Consider the following 21,609-nt stretch of genomic DNA (forward strand, 5'->3'; position numbering starts at 1 on the left):
ATCCCCTCCTCTTCATTTCTTCCGAGTGTCTCCGAGTCCTGGTGAGGCTGCGCTGATTCCGGGCGCGCGAGGAGAACAAGCGCGTAGCGGTAACAAGTGAAAAACCCGCCGGCCGAGCCACCAACTGGAAGCGCACCAACGCACGCACGGGAAACGGGCGTGGGGCGGACCGAGCCGACCAAACAGTCTGCCGGAGTGCGCCCATCTATGCGAGCTGCGAAGCCTGCGGCGGTCCTATTACTCTTCATTCGCTCCAATCGAAACTTAATGGCTGCTTTGTTTCGATTACAGTTCCCTCTCTGTGCAGCCCTGAGACCTCCTTGTACGTACGTCCTCTCCGCTGAGAACAGCTCCTCATTTCTTTCACGTTCCTCCGCGCGTTGTTCTTTATGGGATGAAGGAAACGGAACAAAGCAAGAACTTGCACTCACAAGGAAAAATGGGTGAGGGAATATTTTGAAGAAAAAAAAAAAAACGCACCGAAGTAACGTCATTAATCGCGTGGTATCCTTTGTCGGGCGCGGAGGAATCTACCGCCTTTGTTTCTCTGAGACGTAACTTCTCATTTTCTGTCTCGATGTTCTTCCTAAGCTGGTTGTAGCTAAGGCACAACATTGCTGTCCTTCCAGCAGTACATCATCCGGTGACCAAACGTCAGTTGAAAAACTTAGTAAATCTGTGTGCTTACATATAAGAAGTTCGCCTTAGGAGGATGCGTTTGTGAATGTTACAAAAAGGTCAAAGTTGTTTGGCCGCATATCTACCAAATTATTCTTAGTGGGAGTCTAGTGACTTTATATGCACAAAAAGACGCGCATGCCCATGACGGGGCACCGTTTACGCAGCATATTACGGGAAGGAGCGCCTACCTACGGGTTTCAGATGAGATAGTATTCGTTGGTCCGACTACCATGGTCAACACGCGAGAAAAAAATCAGACGTAGGACGTGAAAGACAAGGACAGGCACGATGGTCCTACAAGGACCATGGTCCTCTACGGAAACATGGTCGCATGTAAGGACTATGCCTTCGTGCTTCCCGTCTGTGCGGTTGCCGTACACCGGTACACTCTCCTCAACGCCTCACTTCCACTGCAGTCTCTAACGCAACAGAAGACGCGGAGCAGAAGGTCGGGAAAAGGACAGAAGGGCCGTTCTCCTCTCCTGATCTTAATCTGACGAATGCTTACTCCTTACACCGTCATCGGAGTTTTTCATGTAGAGTTGACTCGCGATAATTCAAACTGGTATAATTCAACATTTTGGTTAATTCAAACACACTCCAAAATTTTGGTTGGTTCGCTATGTTGTCAATGTATATTAAGGCCGCTGAATTCAAACTGCCACATTGCGCATGTTCGGTTAATTCGTACTTTTGCTTGTCCTTGCCGCAAAATATCTGCTGCATTTGCAACTTCTAGCCGCACATTTGCATCCTTTCAGTATAGTGTTGGGGTTCTGAAGTTCTCGACCAGTGCAGAATACTTCGCAATGAACTAACTGGCTGCTCTTGCTAGCATTGAAAACTTTGTTTTGAACTTCCATTAAAGGACATGTCTTCCATTCGTGATTTGCTTCAAAGCGTGAACAGCACTTTGGTATTGTGTGTGAATGCTGTATTATTAAGTATGTGTAAATGTTTTATTACACCAGGAGTTGTATGTTTCCCCGAGTCACATTTATGAGGACTGCTCATAATTCGAACTTCTGATTATTCAAACAAAATCCTGGGATCCCTTTTTTTTTATTTATCGCGAGTCTACTGTATCTATATTAAACCTGCAATCTTCATACGACGGTGTTTTTTTTAGAAAACTCCGGTCGGTATTACTCTTCCATCCGACTGGTCAACAATTATTTCAGGCTGCTGAAACAGCACGGGACACTTCGAGCTAACCAAAAGAATTAAGCGAGAAACATCGCATACCACATAAATTTATGTTTGACGACGAAGCACTGTGCTTCAGGATCAGCCCCGTACAGCGCACACCACTGAAAGCAATTTTCAGAGCACACTCGCTCGTGGTCTTTTGTCTTCGGTCTGGGAAGGACAGTCGGCTTCTGGCTGGAAGCGTTCCGTGTCTGCAGATTAAAAGCGGGGCCGGCCCGTTGCGTTCGCTGTGTTCCGCTTTCGGCCTTTAGACAAGCTTCCCCGCGTCGTCTCGGACTTTGTTGTACATTGTCGTCGTCCTTTCCCTTATCCGCCCGCTCAATCGCTTTCGAAGCACCTTCTCTTGTTAGCGCCGCGGACTCGAAGTGTGGACCCTCTATCTGTTACTATTAAACGGACACTTCGGGAAACCCTGTTGGTCGACGGGCGCGGGTCGACTGGGTCACAAGTCGCTGTAACGAAGAATGATGAAAGAAAGACGGCGGGCAAAAATGAAAAAGAATTCAGAGGGAACGGGACCACCAAGCGGACTTTCGTAGCGTCTTGGTCGGCGGTATAGCACTGTATGAGAGAATTAGTAAGAAACCTCTCTCAGAGCTCGAGAAGGAGAGAGGAAAAAGAGACAGCAAGAAAAAAAAAACCAACGGAAGTCTTTGGAAATGCCAAAAAACAATTTTAGTCTATAGTATCTATTCCCGCATCCACCGGAGAGGCATGGGATATGGAAGAGGTACACCGCTTAACAAAAGCGGAGGAGAGAGAGTAGGAGGTGAGTACACTCCTCAAATTTTGTAAAAGGATGTTGTAGAAGGGAAGTCAGCGTCTAAAAAGGAGGCGGAAGAGGGTACTTCTCGGCTCCTCCGCAGTGCCGTTCGGTATTGCAAGTACGGCCGGTGGGGTAGATGGTGTTTGGGGGTACGGAAATACGAGTGAAACGATGCACGACAGTATCGAGGAAACCAGATTGAAAAATGGAACGAGGGGGGGGGGAGAGAGAGAGAGAGAGAGAGAGAGAGAGAGAGAGAGAGAGAGAGAGAGAGAGAGAGAGAGAGAGAGAGAGAGAGAGAGAGAGAGAGAGAGAGAGAGAGAGAGAGATATCCTGCTGCCTCATGAGGGAAAAAAATACGGCGTTGTTGAGATCGAATGGGTAGACAAAATTCATTTGGCGCCCGCCGTCATCTAGTTTAATAAAACGCGGCAGAACACACAGCGATGACGCGTTCCTTGTGACCCCATAACGCGTGCGGCGTGCCGTCATTTAACAAATAATAATTCCAGAGGCCCTTCAGGGGGAATTGCCGGATTATGGGTAAGATTACCCTGCTGTGTTAATCCCTTTCAAGTCTACTTCAACGCTGTACATAAGTACGTTGCTAGGAAGCCAGTTTATGAGCAGTTTTAGCAATTTTAGCAGTTTTGATATCACAGTGCAAAGGACCTCGGGCTTTTTACTAAATACCTCATTAAGACCTCATGTATACTTATGAAACACTATACACTTAGCCCCTTCACAGTCTGTTTCACTACTAAGCGTAAATACATACCCAGGAAGACATCTTTATTGGCAATACAAAACGTCTGGTTGCAAAGTATGATGCCCTAAAGTACGGTTATTAAATACCCTCTCAAATATACCAATACACCAATTTTCTTAAAGTCGTCTTCACTGGTATGCACAAATGTTTTGTTGGGAAGATATATCTTAGGGACAGTATAAGAAATTTGAAATCAAGTTGGGAGGGTTCAAGCTATGAATGACAAAAAGGGATATCCGCGACACCATAGAAACAGAGAAAAACTGGGCATCCAAAGAGTAGGCGGACACAGTCATCAACAGTTAGCGGCTTCAGCAAGCAAGAAAGAAACAAGAGCCAAAAAAAAAAAAGCCCTTATTGCGTTCGACGAATGCGACGACTGGGCTCATTGAGGTCGTCGCTCCAGACGTCTCGTCGTTATTCCCGGAGCGCAAGATGGCCTCCTAATGCGCATTGTTGCCAGAAGTTAGGCAGAAAGTCTCTTTACCTGGCGGCGTGCTCGCTCTCCCCTCCAACCAATCACTGTCCCTTTCGACACTCGCGCGCGACGACGCTGCTGCTACGCGCCAGGAGCACGACTACGACGACGACGACTATGCAGCATCCAAATGCACGCAGCCCGATTGCAGCAACATTACGTGCTTACTGCAGTATACATATACGTTTTTTCTTTGTCGCGACGGCTGGGAGTGCCGCGCGTACAACGCTGGTGAGACGCTTCCCTAAAAGCACTGTCTGATGCGGGTAGAAGCACTCGTGGAAGGGGGGGGGGGGGGGGGGGGGGGGAGAGAGAGAGAGATGGATGGTTCGAGATGCACAGTAAAAACAAAAAAAAAAGTAGGAGGAGCAGCGCAAGAGAACCAGTTGATGAGGTTAGCACCAACTCCAGTTGAACCAAGGCCGTTCCGGTATTGGGGTAATCTGGAGGACATCACCGTGAAAGCCATGAAAGCAACACAGAGAGACGGCAGAAAAGTAGGTGAAAAGGCTTTTTACAAAGGAGTAAACAAATGCTTAATCGCGAAGTTTTGTTTCTCAAAAAACAGTCGAATGGGAGGGGGGAGCCCTTGAGGATAGAGTCATCGGCGCTGAGGACGCAGGCGTTGGTTTTAGCCGCGGCAAATAGAGGGCGTGCCGCATAGTGAGGTTCCCTAGATCGAAACAGGCCGCTAAAGGGTTGGAGCAACGAGTGAGTGCAGGAGAACCAACAGCAAACAAACGGATTAGAAGAACGTCGGGGCAAGGCGACACGCGGCGGCGTTAGAACACTGTGTCTACCCGACACTCCGGCTGTACTGTTTTGCTCCGAGCGGAGAGATGTCGAGCGGGAGACGGTAATTAGCGACAGCGACCGTGCTCTTTTAACGCGCTCGGATCTAATCAGGAGTAATGAAGCCCTTAACAAAACCGAAAGTGGCCTGCGCGATACGGATAAATGGAAGAAGAGAGGCGAGTGGTGTAATGAAAGAAGGCGATGGTGGCGACGCGAAACGCCTATATCCTCGCAACGCCCGTGTCCCTTTCGCTCTCGTGAAGTTGGTTCGCCCGTCGTAACGGGATGGGAGAGTTGCCGCAAATGGTGACGACGATGGTGCGAACCGGCGATGACTTTGTTTTTACCCCTGAAGGCAGGAAGCATCTATTATGCAAACTTGTCGTCTGAGCGCAGGTTAAGTCCTACCCCATCGCGGAGCTTTATGGCAGCGCGGAATAATTTAACCAAGCTAGGTAGACCACGTTCACAGCAGTCAAGAGGAACGGGGCTGGGGGATGGTAGGGAAAAAAACAAGACGCTACACAGCGCTAGAACGGAGCACATTTCTTCCTTTCTTCCTTGTTCGCTTTTCTCAAACATTTTCTTCTCGTAACAGTAGTTGGCATTAGCTTCGATGTTACGCTATTACGGTCTGGCTTGTTTTGTTACTAAAATGGCTTACCGTATACGTGTTGCCACTGTGGCCTTTACCGGACAAGCTCAACAAGTTTCAGACTGCCGTTACAGCTACCATTCCGAGAGGGCGCAGACAAAGACTATTTCATTGAACAATTTTACGTGCCAATCTCATAAATTTCTTCAAGCTTGTCGACTCACTACTTATATAAACATAAGATGTGCGGAGTATAGAGAATAAGCGCAATCGTCTGCGCTGTTACTAAAAGAATGGCGTCATGAGTAGCGGTATTGTAAGCGCTTTCCTTACGCCAGAAACGTAGACACTAACGCGCACGCGCGTGCAAGCATCAAACATTTGCCAAGTTTACCTGTAATACTTCTAACACTAAAAAAAGTGCCAGGTTAGCGAAAGGGCGCCCTCAACCGACCGTCCACGTCGGTGGGGCACCAGCGAAAGTGAACGCCGCGAACCGCCTTCTCAAAGCGCGCATGCGCGGCGCTCCAAATCCTAAATAATTTGACGCCCGTTGACGCATAGAAGAAAGAAGAAAACTCTGGCTGTGAGGTAACTCTTCCTAATGCAGCTACCTCGACGAGAGGGAAATGAGGGAAAGCCGGTGGAAGGGAGGGACGCGCTCTCCCTGCCCCCCCCCCCCAAGAGTGGCGGTGCTGAGAAGGAAGAAGTTGCGGAAGGGCCGGCGGCTTGCCGATCGCTTTTGGTGAGCACAGCGGCTGATGGCGTGGACGCGAGAAAGCCGCTTAGAAGACACCGACCCTGCGGCGGCGCCCTCCCATATCACCGCGCCGTGAGGGAGAGCGAGTAAAGAGAACGCGGGTACATACACTGTGCCGCCCGGGAAGGCGACAGCATTAATAAAAATTATCATTAGCGCCGCAGCTCTTCGGGACGGAGAGGGGATTTTTTGAGATGGGCAAACACGGGAACGGATCCTCTTCATCCTCCCTTGTCACAGGACAGCAGGGCACGCGCAAGAAAAAAAGTAGAGTTAAATAATAAAACGAGGCTTTAAGCAAAAGAGGCAGCGGTGTCGAAGGAGCTGTGTGCCCGGTGTACCCCAGGCCGGCCAGGAGATGTCGGCGAACCCTGGCAAACATACGCACACGCACGCACACGTCGTCGAAGGCCCGTATATAATGCGCATACATGTAGAAGCGCGCTGTGCTGGCCTTCTTAGGCGTGGGTTCGCTGCAGGCCGGATTATTATCTGGCACTGAGGACAGGCTCTCCCCGTTCGCTGCTTCGGCGGCTATGTAGTGCATCACTCTGGGCAGATATGAGCACGACGGAAACATGGGAGGAAAAAAACTAAAGGGATGGTTGGGCAAGAAAGAACGGGGCTCCCTTTTGGCTTCCCGCTGCCCCTTCGGTGACATGGTGAGCCGCGGCCATGCCGTCGGTGTGCCGGCAAGATAACAGAGGAGCACGTCGTAAGTAGCTCGCATACGCGCAGGCTTTGAGGAAGGCTAAGAGACACCGTGGCGTTAGGCTTATCACAGCTGGGTGACGCAAGCACACAGAAATGCGCACAGGAAAGCTTTTGTAAGATCGTCTGATCTTCTTGTCGAATGCAGCGGCGCTTCTGTGGCCGTGGCGACAAGGAGCGTATTTTCTGAGGTCTTTTCCGACGCGCTGTCCTTGAGGGGCGCGCTCCTCTCTCGCTTGCAAAGCTCATAGGAGCGGTTACATTCTCAGGTCTGATGCGAATACTGTTGTGCATGACATAAATGCTTTCTAGAACGTCTTGAAACCGCGCATAATTGACACGGACACGACAAGTAAATAGCACACACTACAATGCTGTGATCTGTCTGATTTACTTCTGGTGTCTATGTCTATTTCCCGTTGTGTTTCAAGATGTTGCAAAATCACTACGCTATAGATTAATTGTCGATTTTTGTGCTTTCCAGTTATAGCGGCAATCATGTAAATAATAGGGCTGTGTTGCAAAATACCCTACCGTGCCCCCATGACAGCTGTTCATCTTTTCCTTAGATATTCACGATCTGTCATTTTCAACTGTCCAGAACTGTTCAAGAGCAGCTCCATATTTTCCCCAAGTATATCTTTTATTCTGCATTAGTCCTGCAGTTCCGCGAAGTACTCAGAACTATTCCGCACTAGCAAATGAAATAGACCACATAACTGCGATGTTGTTCCATTCTGTGTATGGTGCCTGCTGCCGCACAGTGCTCGCTCGGCGCGTGGTATCGAAGTTCATATTGCTGAGCATATGGTCGCATGTTCTGTCCGTGACAGAAGTGCATTTCTGATACTGCATTTCTGATTTTTGCTTTGAGCTATGTTGATTGTTGATAGTGCTATGAAGTCGTCCCATCGCTGTCAGTCACGGCCTATCGGTCCCACATCAAAGCACTGCTATTTTTTGGCAGTTTGGTCGCTTGTAGGGACTGACTACAGCCGCAACACCGATCAGGCCGGCAGTTTAGCTGCTACGGATGCACTCAGCGCAGCGTGTTTCTATGCTGTCTTCTCCGTGCCTCTTGCTTTTCTCGCACTGAGTGTTTCAATGGCGACGGAAGCTCGTGGTAGAATTCTTTGTACTTTCTAACGGCGTCCAGAAGCTTTTTTTTTTTTTTTCGTTTTTTGTTTTTTAAGGGATACCGTGAGTCTGTTCGACGACCACGTCAGTGACGACTGCCCTTCGATTCTTCCTGGATGCAGATCCGAGCCAAGTGCTCCACCTCGGCACGGATCCTCACTGGGGCCCGTACCAACACTACTCCACGTACCTGGCAGCGGCCGGACCGTTCGCCGCCGGACCTCCCCTAGGCCTCGAAGGCTCGCCCGGGGGAGGAGACGGATCGCCTTCCTCCTGTCCTTCCAGCGGGGCCTCGCAGCTCACACCAGGTACGGCAGTGGCAATGTTCCCATTCTTGCGCCCTGCTAAGTCCCGGGCCAGTCGACGGCACTCTTACGCTGCCTGCCAGGGGGCATCCGGCCCGACAACAATCTTCAGCACCGGGAGTTGTCTTTACTGCTCCTTCGATAACAGAACTACTAAGCGACCGTTCTTAAATAGGTGGTGAAGTCAAAATACAAGTTTTGTTCATAAAAAATAATGCTTTGTCCCCGTAACTATGATACAAACCTTATCGCAAACTTCGAATACATAATTGACATATTAAAGAAAACGTATGAAGCAGTGACGACTCCCCAGCCACTTTCGGGTGATTTCTCGATGTCGTCACAGAATCTTGTGCGATTGGCGGTTCCCGCCCACGGTGATGTGCAGTCAACACACTGATATGTTTTAGTGTCTGCCCCCATTACGTCACTTCCAGCCATAATACGTTGCTGTAGCGCGAATTTTCACAGTTTTGCAATAGTTCAGCCGTTATACAGTAGGAGGTACGGGTTTTGGCTTCTTTTTTTTTTTTTTTTTTTTCATTTTTCATACCTATGGCTTCTTTCGGCCCCGAAAAAAATAAATTGTTTCAACGTTTCTTGCATTTTTTTAAAACGCATGTCGTGACTGAATTGGAGCTTAGTAAGTTATCAAAGGTTAGTTCTTTGAAATCGAACTACGTTGGGTTTTGTCATCATGGCTGCTTTAAAGGGACCCTGCAACACTTTTTTCAACTTTTTGGAAACCTTAAATGCTTGCAGAACGTAGTGACCCAACACACCCCGTACTTAGATTAGGGGGTCGCAAAGTACCTCAGCCGGAAATTGCTGCTCTATGACCATCAGATAACTTGGAAACTCGCTCAAAAGATTTTTCTTTCTTTCCCGGTCTTGACGCTCTTCGACGGCTCGAATTACGCCACTGAGGCCATGTAGCGGCTGTTGGCCAGTTTTCCTCCAGTTGCAACAATGAACGCTTTTCGATAGCGACTTTTTTAAAAAGTCATAAGAACAAGGCAGGAATGGAAGGCGTATCTGGTGCGACGAGCAAATCACGAAGTGCCGCTCCGTGCTGGCGATAACTGTAGCTTTCGCAGTAGTTCCTGACGCGAAGGAATGAGTGAAAGCGATTATCGAGAGTGTTGCAGGGTCCCTTTAAGTAACGAATAAGAGGCAGGGGGAGTAGAAAAATGAGCAAAAGGAATTTCATGTCGCAGCCAGCCTCAAATAGGATACGACATGACGTTCGAGCACCTGGCTCTATGTGTCAAATCAATTTATCGAGAAACGCTAAAGCAGTTAGAAAAAAAAAAACATAGTTTATGCTGCTATACTAGAAAAACTACAGCGTTTAAAATGTCTAAATTTACCGCTATTTTCTTTTTTGTCAACGCGGGGCAAATAGAGCGAAAACAATCAATCCCAAGGTTGCTTGCCTAATGAATGAGTCGCCGCTCGTAACGGAGCCATTTGGCTTTCGCATGGAGATCGCCTGTTTGTCGATACTACTCTCTCCAGCAAAAAAAGAAAAAAAGGTGGGAAAAATGGTAGCAAGGCAAGGCAAGCAAGCGCGTAGCAAAACAAGAAATTTAAAGAACTGAACGGGAATAAAAAAGAGGAACGTCGGAAAATCAAATTTGCACCGCATTTCAACACCGGCCTCGGTGAACCAATAAAGATAATCAGCGTCCGAAGCGAAGTTCGCGCTTCGGTATGTGTAGACGGATTACCCGGCGAAGAGCCCGGCGGGGCGAAAGAAGTTGGGGCCAACTTCCTTAAAACTCGGTAGACTATTTCCGTCTCGTTTCATTGGACCGCGTCTCATCACTTTCGTCTCTCCCTCGCAATCGGCGTATGCCATAGGCGGCGCTGAATTTCCACGCGCTATATAAATATATTCGCCGTCTCCAAAACCGCGCGGCTGCTTGCGAGTCTGCAGGCGGCAGTTCCCAAGAGCGCCGAGGCCGCCAACTTTTTCGCGAAGCTGCTTCATGCATGCCCCAAGAAAGAACCACTTTGCGAGCTCGCTTCCCGACGAGAGACAGAGGCGTCTGTCTCCCGCACAGCGCGCAGAACGGTTCGACCCGGGCGTGGAAGTTTCCTTTTGTTGCGAATGAAATTGGCTCTCATCGAATTTGTATAACAATAAAATAGCCGCCGCCCTCTCCTCACGCCAGGCCTCTGTCTTCTTCGCTGCCGTTTCCAGCTTTCTACCTTTGCTGTCTCTTCTCCCTTTATTTTACTTTATTTCCTCGACTGAAGTTTGTTTTTACTTCTTTTTTTTTTTCTCATCTCGATATACCTCCAATTGTCAGAGAAGATCCGATTCTCTCATCAAGAGAGTCATTGCACTGCCAATGGTTGCATTTGGAAAGAAAAGGTGGTATATCGTGAGGAACGTATCGACCTCATTTGCCTACCGGTTTCCTGCTGACGGCATCCGTGTATTTAGGTAACGAAATCAAGCGCATAGCGAGGACGTTCCGTATTAATGTTGGTGCGGCTTTACCTTTATTTCTATTTTTTTACTTACGCCTCATTAGTTTTTCTTGCATACACGAGCTGTCGAGGGTGTGAAAGCCATACATTCCAATGAGCCGGCACATCGAAAGAAAAGTATTTGGTGCCTACGCTGTTTAAGGTTAGAAAGCAAAACAAAACAAAGCTAGGAAAGCTGCTTCTTTTGAATGATTGGTAAAACTGCGAAAGTTTGGAAATATAATGCAGACAAATATTCCAAGCCACACGAACGCTCTTACCGAGTGATTCATTCACGTATGCTAAAAATCACGTTTGAAACTAAACCTTCGCATTCCTCAACACTGCGGCCTCGAAGTTTGCTTTTACCAGTCAACAATGCAGTGTTTGTTATCTTCAGAGCTTCAACATATATTCAATATTCAATATATATCAACACTGACGTGCAGTTCTTTACGGCAGGGCGAATAAACCGTAAAAACGAAAAGAACATTTCGGTAAATGAACAACAAGCTGCTACTAATTTGCAGGCTGACGCAACCCCGCAAGACCAGACGAGCGGAAGGCATTTTTTTTTTAAACGATAGTCTTCCTTGGGCTACTTGAACGGCAAAATTTGTCCGTCTGTCACTCGATTCAGCCAGCCAGCCAAAGCAGCAGAGATGCTGCGCAATAGTCTTATATACTCACAGTCATATCTAAACATCTAAGTCCGGTGTTAAGGTTCATACATGTCAACATTGTTGAACAAGAACAATACATTACGCAAAAATAAGGCAGAAAATCAATACATTACGGTGCTGTTTGCAGTGTTCCTTTCTAAAAAATTTACAGTTGCCTCCTTTTTGCGATAGCAAATAAAATACTATATCAACTGCAAAAACCGTTGCCTGCTGTTGCCCGCGCTGCCTGGCGGAATTAAAAAAATCAAATGGCAACAGCAACGAAAGGTTCCACTAGATATGTCTCGCGTTCCGCTTGGAACGCTCGTGGAGCGGGGCAGCGTGGTTCTATAAACGTTGCAGTCGGGTGCCTCGATTCACGCGCGTCTCCGCCGTACGGCAGCGCTGGCATCGGAGCACCCGACTTGGAGCAGTGGAACGCGGTAAATTTAAATTGACTTGAGCAAACCTGTAACGTGCTATCTTGGAAGGAAAGAGACTGGAGAGGAGTAGCATGAGAGGAGAGCGGGAAAGAGAAGAGATGCATTTACTAGAGGCGCCAGTCGACTATCGTCATGCGTAGAAATTTGCAACGAAAGGAGCAGAGATACGCGGCCAATTTGTTCTACACGGATACATCGCGTTGTAGCTTTCTTGCATAGCAAGCTATCCAATCAAGGATGGTGGTCCCGTCACCAGAAGGCAGCTGTGCCACCGCACCTCAGCGAGTGTACTTGAAGCGACCTTGTAGATGATATTCATACCCCGGAATCGGGAATATCTTATGAACAATTTTTCTCGCGGAGTTGGGGGAAGGGGGGGGGGGGGGGGTGAGGGAGGGTGCTTTGCGTCAGCAGTTACGCGCACTTGTAACAAGCCAAAGACGAGCATCTGATGTGAGTCATCTGAGCAAGATAGGCGAAATAAGTCTGCTTGAAAATGCTTGAACAGAACCTCCACATCCGTGAAGGGCCAGGACGCCGTTTTAGTGCACTGGATAACTGGAAAGGCAAAAGAAATGAGCTAATTTATTTTTCTCCGGCAGGGAGACCCGACACGAAGGCGAAAGCTAGAGATGTCGTTTCCGCAATTACAGCGGGTAAAAATTCTATAAATATCCCTTAAAAAAAGAAGTATAAACCATGGGACAGAGACGGACAGCTTCTTTTTTCATCAGATCCCTAATTTTCACCCTTCAGTACCGCACTTCCCGCCCCCTAAACCGATTACTCTTTTACCGCGTTTCTTTTTGAATGAGCATTCGAGTTCAAGTCGATAAAATGCGACGAATAGAAATAAAAAACAAGAACCAGAACCATTACACCAGCCGAGATCATTAATGCCGAACAAATAAATGGGGCCGGGCAAGTGGCTCTTGGCACAAGCACAAAAAAATAAGAATTCCAAAGACAACATTAAAACCTGGCGGCACGGCCGGCGTTGCGAAGTTCAGGAGGGCCCTTTTTTTTCCCCCATCGCGCTGCAATCGAAGGTGGTCGGTCGCGTCGGTCTTCCGCACGGCCAGCCATGGTGTGGATTTAGCTAATGAACGAGGACGCTGTGCTGATGAAAAGAAGGGAGCGGTTTTGCGCCCTCCTCCTATACGCATCTCTCTCTCCCTCCCTCTCTCTTTCTCTCCTCATGGCGCCGCCATTGCGGACGATCCCGACCCAAGAACGAAAATTCCAGTTGCGTCGTCTCCTCTGGAGCTTCGAGTGCTGGGGTATGCCTTAACAATACAGTGCACGCGTATAAAATGCCGCCATTGATCCAGCGTACTCATGTGCTTTGGCAACGTGCGTCTCATTCCATTTCCCTTGTTTCGGTTCGGTACACTTCTGTTCAGTTAGAGAGAGAGAGATAGAGAGAGAGAGAGAGATAGAGAGAGAGAGAGAGAGAGAGAGAGAGAGAGAGAGAGAGAGAGAGAGAGAGAGAGAGAGAGAGAGAGAGAGAGAGAGAGAGAGAGAGAGAGAGAGAGTACTTTACTTTGTAGTCTGTGTCCGAATGACTGCTTGGCTTCGCTTCTTGGTAGGTTTACTGCGTTAGAGCGAGTTGTTAGAGAACAGGCGGCCTTGCAAAGAGTGACGGAAATTGTTCCGCCATAGCAGCACATTTTTAGAACTATCTGCAGTCAGTGACCAGGAGTGACAGAGATTTGGGTCTTTCAAAAATTGGACAAGGCGCTAGATGTCTCGCCTGGTGATCAAATGTTTCTTTTTGGGGGAAAGAACGTAATCTAAAGGAGAATGAGGGGCAGCTCTCGCTCCCTCCGTATGTTCGTGCACCAAACCCTTCTGCTACTTATCTCGACTTCTTCCTTTTGTTACACGTTAAAACTGCTTCACTTTCGTGCTCTTTTTTAATCCCTTTTGATTCACTTTCCTTTGCATTTTCGCTTCCATTCTTGTCCCCTGATGAGAGGTGGTCGCTGCGGTGGAACGTGGGATCCTCAGTGAATAAATGACCCGCCAGACGCTCTTAATACAGTGCGAAAAGAAGAGGGGAGGGGGGGGGGGGGTTGCTGAGACGACGAAAGAGAATCAAAAAGTAGAGTGGGGCTTCCAAAAGAAAGTTGAAGTTCCTTTCCCGCCGACTAGAAGAAGGATGAAGCTGCATGCGGTGGCGGCGGTGACCGAGTGAGGTTACACGCTTGAGCGTTTTCGTCTCCGTGTTTAATCTTTCCGCCGTCGCACCTCCGTGAAATTAAGAACCGCTCCCAAGGCTCCGCACTTTCCCGACCTCTCTTCTTCCACCCCTTTTTGTCTCCCTAATTTCGACCTACGCCCGCAGTGTTCTCTTTTTTTATCTCCCTGCACTCCTTTTTCTCTTTTTGTGTCCTTCGTTATCCTACATCATTGCCACGTCGTTTATTAGGCGGCTTCTTTCTCACCCCCCTTTCCCCCACTATCCTTCTGGATCAACGTACGAAGCTTTCTGTGACGGCTCGTTGAGAGAACAGAAGTTTGAACATGGGTGGCTGCTTTTTTTCCTCACACAGATTCATTTCCTTTTCACCGAGTTTGTGTTTTTGTACTTGCATCGCTCGCGCGCGTATATCTCTGCGCGTGTTTTGTGGTTGTGCCGTTTTCACCTCCAACATTCACCGACATCCCCCGCCCCTTCCTCACTCCCACGCGCTGTCTCGACGCGGCGCTCAGCGAAAGCCCGCAGTCAAATGAATCGTACGAACAGCTTTAATTCTCTGTGATCGAGCGCGGTGAGAATTTTAGGATGACCCCATGGGTTCAAGAAACTCCCTGGCAATAAAAAAAGTGAAAAACTCGAGAAGTTGAAAAGAGCAGGGACATCACTGACCCAGCCCAAGAAAAAAATAAAAAAGAAAGGAAACTAAAAAAAACGGCTATATTAGAAGGACGAGGGCAAACTTGAGCACCGAACCGCACCACCGCGGTGGCAGTGGGGAGAAAACCGTACCCGGGGCAAGAAAAGCTCACAACCACGCAATGAGCAAGTCTTAACACAAGCCGAGGGAAGAAAAGGGAGGAGGAGGAGGACGCTGGAAATTAAACGGGTCACAAAGTAAGACTCCCACACTCGCTTGCCCTTCTTATAATTCTCTTTTTTCCCTTCTTGCCCGGCGACCCGCGCACTCCAGTGTGCGGGTCGCCAGCGTTCCGGCTTCCACTCCACGCTATCGCCACCGTCATTAAGCTCAATGGTGTCGCCCCCAATCGGGGGACGTGCGAACGATATCCACTTATTTTAAATTAGAAAACTCGCGCCGCCACCGCCACCACCGTCGCCACCGCCAGTACCGTAAGCAGTGCCGGCGCAAAGCTTTGATCAGAAGGAAAAAAAAATGGCGGAGGGGCTGTTCTGAAGAAAGAGAGGGGTGGGAGTGGCAATAATAAGGACAAGAGGGAGAGGGAGGGAGTGTAGAGAGCGAGAGGGACAAGGGAGCAAAAGCAAGAGAGGAGAGCGGAAGAGGCAAATCAGGATGAGGAAGATGCTGCGGAGCGATGTTTCCGTAAGGCTTCGTTATGCGTTCTCGCCTTTGTTTCGGCTTGCCTGAAGCGGTCCCGCCCCGTGGTTTGCTTCTGCGGGGCCTTTTCCGCCATTTCACTTTCGCTCCGCCATCTTCAATTTTATCTTCACTCGTTCTCCTTCCTCCTCCTCGCGTTTTCTTTTTTTTAATTGTCGCTTCCACCGATATTCGTCCCGTCGCTTCTGTTTCTCTTTTCACCGGGGCCACTTGTGAAATCACTTTATTGCCTGTTCGAATAATTGCGCCCCAAAGTTAACGCTCCACGCCGCATTTGCCTCGTCGACCCTCGCAAACTGCGGCAAGAGGGGCGAAGATAAGGGCGTGCGGATAGGCGCGTGTACCCCGCGAAGGGCAGAGGGAGGGCGGTAGAGAGAGAGAGGGAGGTGGAAGCCATTACACAGCGGAAAGTTTTCCAAGGGAAAGAGCAGAAAAAGGGTCAAACCCAAGAGGAGAGTCGGGATGGAGGGGCTAGGGGCGGTGAGAAAAAGGGATAAGGCAGTTTACCGTTTCACGTTTCTCCGCCTTCCGTTCCCGCGCGAAAATCGGGAAAAGTGCTTATTATACCGATATTCTGCCTTTCTCGCTTTTTTCCCCTTCAATGCAACCCCTAACTCGTCCCTTAGTCGCGGAGCCCTGACCTCACACGCCGTCATCACTTCCTTCTCATCCCATGGCTTCAAAACCGACCCTAATTCCTTTTTCTCCTCCTTCCCCTTCGGCTTCGCCACAGTCATCCTCTCGTTCCTGGGCGCGGAATGAATCGTGTTTATTTCTCGCTCGATGGCTCAAAATGCCGCAGCTTCGGGCCTCGCGCCAAACTCCCTCTTCTTTTTCTACTATCCTCAATCTATACGCTTATACACGCACGCGCACGTGCGGGGGGCGCGGAACGGCTAATCTGATTAAAACCTAGCATGCGACGCGGCCCCGGAAAAAGAAGCCGAGTGGAAGAGGAAGACAGGGGTGACGGCGGGAAATATATTTTTGAAAGTTTCGCGCGGAGCGTTCTTGCTGGTAGCGCCGAACGGGAAATTTGCTGTTCGCCGAACGGGCGATGACAAGGCGCGTATAATACGAGAAAGTTCTCTCTCGACGCGCCCCGTCCTGTTCTTTTGTTTCGCCGTTGGCGCTCTGTCAAACTTGCGAAAAAAGGGCATTGGGGCGTCTTTCGTTCGCTTCGAATTGTGAGAGTAACGGATCGGCTGTAACTGCGACGCTTGCGTAGTAATCGTGGATATCAGTGAAAAATGCGTCAGACTTCCAAAATTAATTCGTAAAAACTTGGTGCCCCCCACTTTGCCTCTGACTTCCCTTTGTTCCTTAGGCTTGATCGTGCACTCTTGCAAACTGATGTGCGACTCTTGGAAATGAAGGACCTCTTGGAGAGTTACTTCGCGCATGAGTGTTTTGAATTACCAGCAAAAACAGGCGCCGGAAATCGTCAGTCGTTGTTTCAAGCGATGTGAACGTATAGTTGCAAAGTGACTGCGTACCAAAGGAACATGACATGTGCAAGCCAGCTTAATGGGCCGAGGCGGTACTGGCGTTCGAGCTCGCGTTTGCGCGCATCGTCACCTTTTGTCAGCGTTGATGCATACTGTAAAATAGAGTGCGCGGCTACTGCACTGCCGAATAGACGTCGAAAGAATACAGAATTACGGGGCTGTTCAACGTCGGAAGGAGCGAGATGCTCACGCATTCCTATAGCGATCCACCGATGGATCTCGCTTTAAGTGTTCTCTTCCGCTCTCGTGCTGTGGCCGCAGGCGACCGCTCCAACGGCTCGACCAGCAGCGGCCTGGCGGGCGCCGGGGGCACTCCGGGCAGCAACGGCGCCGGCAGCGGGGGAGATCCGCCTGCTCTCCCGTCTGCGGCCAACCTGAGCCTGAAGGTGGACCCGCTGCTGCTGGGCCGCTACGGAAGCGCCGTCGACCTCTGCCTCTCCGAGAGGCTCTCCGAACTGCGACAGGGGCTCGCCGGAGTCAACGGGGGGTCGGCGTTCGCCCAACAGGTCGGTCGCCGTCCGTGTCTTCTTCTTCTGCTTATTATTTTTTATTATGTCTTTTTAAATGCATAGCATTTTAGTAACTCACAATGTCACGCGGCGTTGGCGTGCGCTGTCGTAGTCCGCATGCGCGCCTTGTCGTAGTCCGCATGCGCGCCCTGTCGTAGTCCGCAGGCGCGCCTTGTCGTAGTCCGCAGCCAGGAAGAAATAACAGTTTCCGGCGCCCGGTTTCGAACCCATGACGCCGCGGGCGGAACGCAAGGTGCCCGGCGCACAGCCGACCGAGCCACGAAACCGACACAGACTTCAATGCACCGAACGCGCCTTATATCCTTCACTCATTTCTCGTTTGTTTCGAAAGCGCCACAAGTTGTCCCGCGCTTCCAAAAGATGGCGACACGGGTCCCGCGATCAAGAGATACGACTTGCCGGCGCACCCCCTCGGAAATGCTGTGCATTTGATCGTGCCCCTCGCGAGGGGGATGTCTTTTTTCAGTACTGGTCGCCCCTAGCGGCAGCCATGGCGATCTAAAAGTGGTGGACAGGCACGGCCCCCGAAAATCTTGCAGTCTGGAAACTCGTGCACAAAACGTCCTCGTCTCCCTAGAGCTCCATGCGCCCACTGGTCACTCTTAATTCCACACGGAGGCCATGGAGGCAGTGCACAGTGGGCGACAGTGGGCGAAGTGCCTTTATCTTCTTGTCTTTCGTTACTTCCTCAATGGTTGCCATGTGTTGGCAGCACAAACAGCCTCAAACGTGTTGGGCCCTTTCCTTTGTTAGCTTTGCGTGTGTGACTGTGTGTACGCGGATACGAACGCGGCCAGCTGTGTGTACGCGGCCAGCTGTTAGGGGATAATCTGGGAAAACCGGGGATAAGGCGCCCTGTTTGCGTTTATCTGAGTCCTTCGCCCGTGCCGTTTCGCGCCTAGTGCTGATGCATCTAGACAAACTCGCCCAGTTATCTGTTTTCAGATTTCGATAGTTTGTGCTTCTTGCAGCCCCCTCTCTCTTGCTTTCCCACTTTCTCCTCTCTTCCCATCTTTAAACCTTCTCTTATATGCCGCGTGGCTATAACATGAAGAAAAATAAATGTGCAACCCTAGAAAGCAATAGCTGTTTTCTGAGAGCGAAATTCCGCGTTCATTCCGGAAACACTCTAACACAATACTATGGTTCAGCGTCACCAGAATACGCTCAATCGAGCAATACACGCAGCTAACTATAAGGTTTCGGCGAATGGCGATGTCCAGCATACAACTGACACAAAACTTTGTCCCGCGCTGTGGTATCACATAATGCACGCATGAGTTTCTTCATGGCGTGGTTCCACAGGTCACATATTTGAGTCAAACGGTATCCATGTTGATGTCATTTGCCGAATTTGCTTTGTTGCCGGCCTGAATTGGTGAATCCAGTGCATTGTGGTAAAGCGAAACCATGAGATTACCTCTGAGTGTACAATACTATACAAAAGGCAAACGTAGTTCATCCAATTAAATGCAAAGCATGTGCTCCAAGGAAAGATTTTCGTCTGTTTATTCCTGTACGAATACTAGAAAAGTCATTATGCTGGAAATCTGAACAATGAGCAAAAATTAGGCGTCCACTCGACAGATACGATGTAGCACCGTAAAGTTTGGCTCCCGAGGACAAACTTGGCTCGTTCAAAAGAGCCGATTTTTCGCCGTGTGTATTTTTTTCACAAGCTTTTATTCACGCGGATGTAAAGAAAATGAAAAAAAAAATGCTCGAGTAAGTCAACGAGGGATTGGCGTTTGGTCACCAGACGGACAGTTCACGTCCCTATGCTGAGGAAACTTATGGGCTCAGGTGATATTCGACATCGTACCATTAGCCCCTATATTCTCAAGGACGATGTTACATGCTCGCCGAAAGGTGCGCCCCTTTCCGTAGAATTTTCTAGCAAAAATCGTTTTTTTTTTTGTTTGTTTGTTTGTTTGTTCATGTTTATTTGCATCTTCAACAAACCACATGACGTTTCACCGCCTTTCTCGTCGACGCAGCCGAGCACCACGTCGGGAGGCCTACTGGCAACGACGGCAGCGGCGCCATACCTGAGCCACGCGGCCGCTGGCTACGCCGCGGGGCTACTCGGCCCGCACGGCTACTACGCGAGCGCTAACGGCGCCACGTGGCCTCCCGGCCTGGCTCCCTCGCTCCTCTACCCGCAGCTCTACGGCGGCTCGGTGGGACCGCAGAACGCCGCGGCAGCGGCTGCCGCTGCGGCCGCCGCCGCGGCAGCCGCGGGCCTCCACCCGGGGTTGCAGCTCCTACGGAACGAACTGCGAGCCGCCAGCCTGCACGGCGGCGGCGGCCACCACCACCACCACTTGGCCGGCGGCGAGTCGTCGTCTCCGGACCGAAGCGCCACGGCGTCTCCTACGATGGACAGCGACCTGAGCTGTTCCTCGCCCAAGCAAGCCCGCTCCCAGGACGACTCGGAGCGTAGCGACCGGAGCGTGTCGCCCCCGCCCATGCCCAGGCTGGAAGACGCCACTGCGAGGAAGAAGCCCTCAGCACCGACGTTGACCAGTGCTACCATGAACACTAAGCCGGTGGTCAGTACCGGTGGTGGCGGCAACACCCCGCCCGTGCTGCCGCTCGTGGTGCCCCCTGGTGTTGTGAGTGCTCGGACATGCGGACCAACGACGGCGCTGGGCGTGGCAGGCACCGCGACAACGGCGCGGGGTTCGCCGACGACGAACTCGACCAACGGACACGCAGGTTCTGACTCGTCGCTGTGGAGACCCTACTGAGAAGGAACAAAGAAACTCCGTGCCGAAAAGAACCAATGACAGAGTCGTGCAGCGTGGTGTCCGCTCTGTGTGGTGTGCGCCCCCCTGAACGCTGCGGACAGTGTCGGAGTCGCGGCGTGCATCCTTGTTTGTTTGATCCGAGTGAATTGAAAAGACCGGTTTTCCTCTCCATGGTGTATCCGTTACACATGGATGGCAACTCTCGGCCATCACTGATGAACATATTTGAAGGACTTTATGCTGTCGTCATACTTGCGAAACCTGTACTGCGCGAACACGCGAAAACGATACCAGGTGTCATCATACTCGCTCATTTGGGGTTGATCTTAATGTGGACTTGCTTGAAAGATGTGAGGCCCAAACGGTTTTCGGCACATTATACTTGATTTGTTAAGTCTCCAGTTCATTGTTTCTCCGCATATGTTACTACACGCGAAACACGCGGTAACGTGGGTTGCAACTGAATTATACAACCGGACGGAAAAAGTTTATTAGAAAATCGGGCAAAATGAAGCCTCAAGTGATTATGGCTCTCTAGAAAGCCCACAAGCGTAATGTCCCGCGCGAATTAGCGCGAGAACAAAAGTGTATCACTGGGGCCCGTCTAAGTTGGCTAAACGTTTGCTACTATTTCGCGAGATGAAAAAAAAAAAACTGCCATAACAAGGGAAACTCATTGAAACTACGAACAATAGATAAACGAGGGGCTGAGCGCAAAACGACAGAAGGAAGGAAAGAACATGTCGCGAAATAGCAGCGTAGCAGGCAAACTCAGAGGCGCATCTCTCCCACCGAGAGCCGTCTAACGACATAAGCTACCTAACTGCGCCTGTGGACGCCGCGGGCGGGCAACCCGGCTTCTCAGGATGTCAGGTGCAGCCCGGGTAGCCCGAGCAAAAACAGAAGCGAAAAAGAGGGAAGCGTTTTTACTCACAGCGCCTTGTGTGCTTCACTGCGAGCACACATACGAGAGCCGAGCGCTGTTTCTTCTTCGAGGCGCAAATCCATTCAACTGCGGCGGCGGCCGCCGCCAAGTGTTGTGTTGACCGAGGAACCCCGCGAGCTTCGAAGCCGGTGAACTGGCAAAGGAGGAGGCCGGCCTTTGTGTACATAGTCTGGGAGGATGGAGAGGGGATGGAAGAGGAGGGAGAAGGGAGGATGTTCGGGCGACCGCTGCCTTTACATGCTGGCGGCGTCTCCTGGCACTCATGCGTTCCCGTTGAAAAAAAAAAGAAGTATTTTCATGATCTCTAAGTTGGGGGCGGCGAGTTATAAAAAAGAAAGCGCAGCCTCAACGTGTCACGCTTGACCGCATGTGTTTGTTTTAGCGTTCCTTTTTTTTTTTTTTTGTTTCACGGCCACGCAACCTACCTGATGACAAGGTACTCTTTTATATGAAGTGTAAGATACGAAAAAGCGAACACTTGCGCATTCACGAACGTATACACACGGACTCATAAGTGCGCTTGTGG

At 50.0% G+C, this 21,609-nt stretch overlaps 2 protein-coding genes across 10 annotated transcripts in view; one reads left to right on the plus strand and one right to left on the minus strand.

Annotated features, from left to right (window-relative positions):
* Nucleotides 1-20,308, plus strand: part of LOC144152778 (uncharacterized) — a 135,348-nt gene extending 115,040 nt beyond the window's left edge. For 2 of the 3 annotated variants that reach the window (XM_077684223.1, XM_077684224.1), the window contains exons 4-7: nt 8,024-8,209; nt 13,022-13,069; nt 17,119-17,363; nt 19,385-20,308. In XM_077684223.1, the coding sequence (XP_077540349.1) occupies nt 8,024-8,209; nt 13,022-13,069; nt 17,119-17,363; nt 19,385-20,137 (1,232 nt within the window). In that variant the 3' untranslated portion in view covers nt 20,138-20,308. The remainder of the gene's footprint in view (nt 1-8,023; nt 8,210-13,021; nt 13,070-17,118; nt 17,364-19,384) is intronic. The other variant, XM_077684225.1, reaches the window with a different exon arrangement.
* LOC144152780 (transcription initiation protein SPT3 homolog) overlaps nt 1-21,609 on the minus strand; it is a 706,894-nt gene that overhangs the window by 299,596 nt on the left and 385,689 nt on the right. Inside the window, exon 1 of one of the 7 annotated variants that reach the window (XM_077684232.1) lies at nt 21,072-21,431. The exons of the other annotated variants lie outside the window; for them this stretch is intronic. Within the exon in view, the coding sequence (XP_077540358.1) occupies nt 21,072-21,145 (74 nt within the window). The 5' untranslated portion in view covers nt 21,146-21,431. Of the gene's footprint in view, nt 1-21,071; nt 21,432-21,609 lie in introns of those variants that run through there. 7 annotated transcript variants of the gene reach the window in all.

This window comes from Haemaphysalis longicornis, unplaced genomic scaffold (genome assembly GCF_048455015.1).
Source record: "Haemaphysalis longicornis isolate Haplotype H1 unplaced genomic scaffold, Haemaphysalis longicornis Haplotype H1 scaffold_9, whole genome shotgun sequence".
In the NCBI taxonomy this organism is placed as follows: domain Eukaryota; kingdom Metazoa; phylum Arthropoda; class Arachnida; order Ixodida; family Ixodidae; genus Haemaphysalis; species Haemaphysalis longicornis.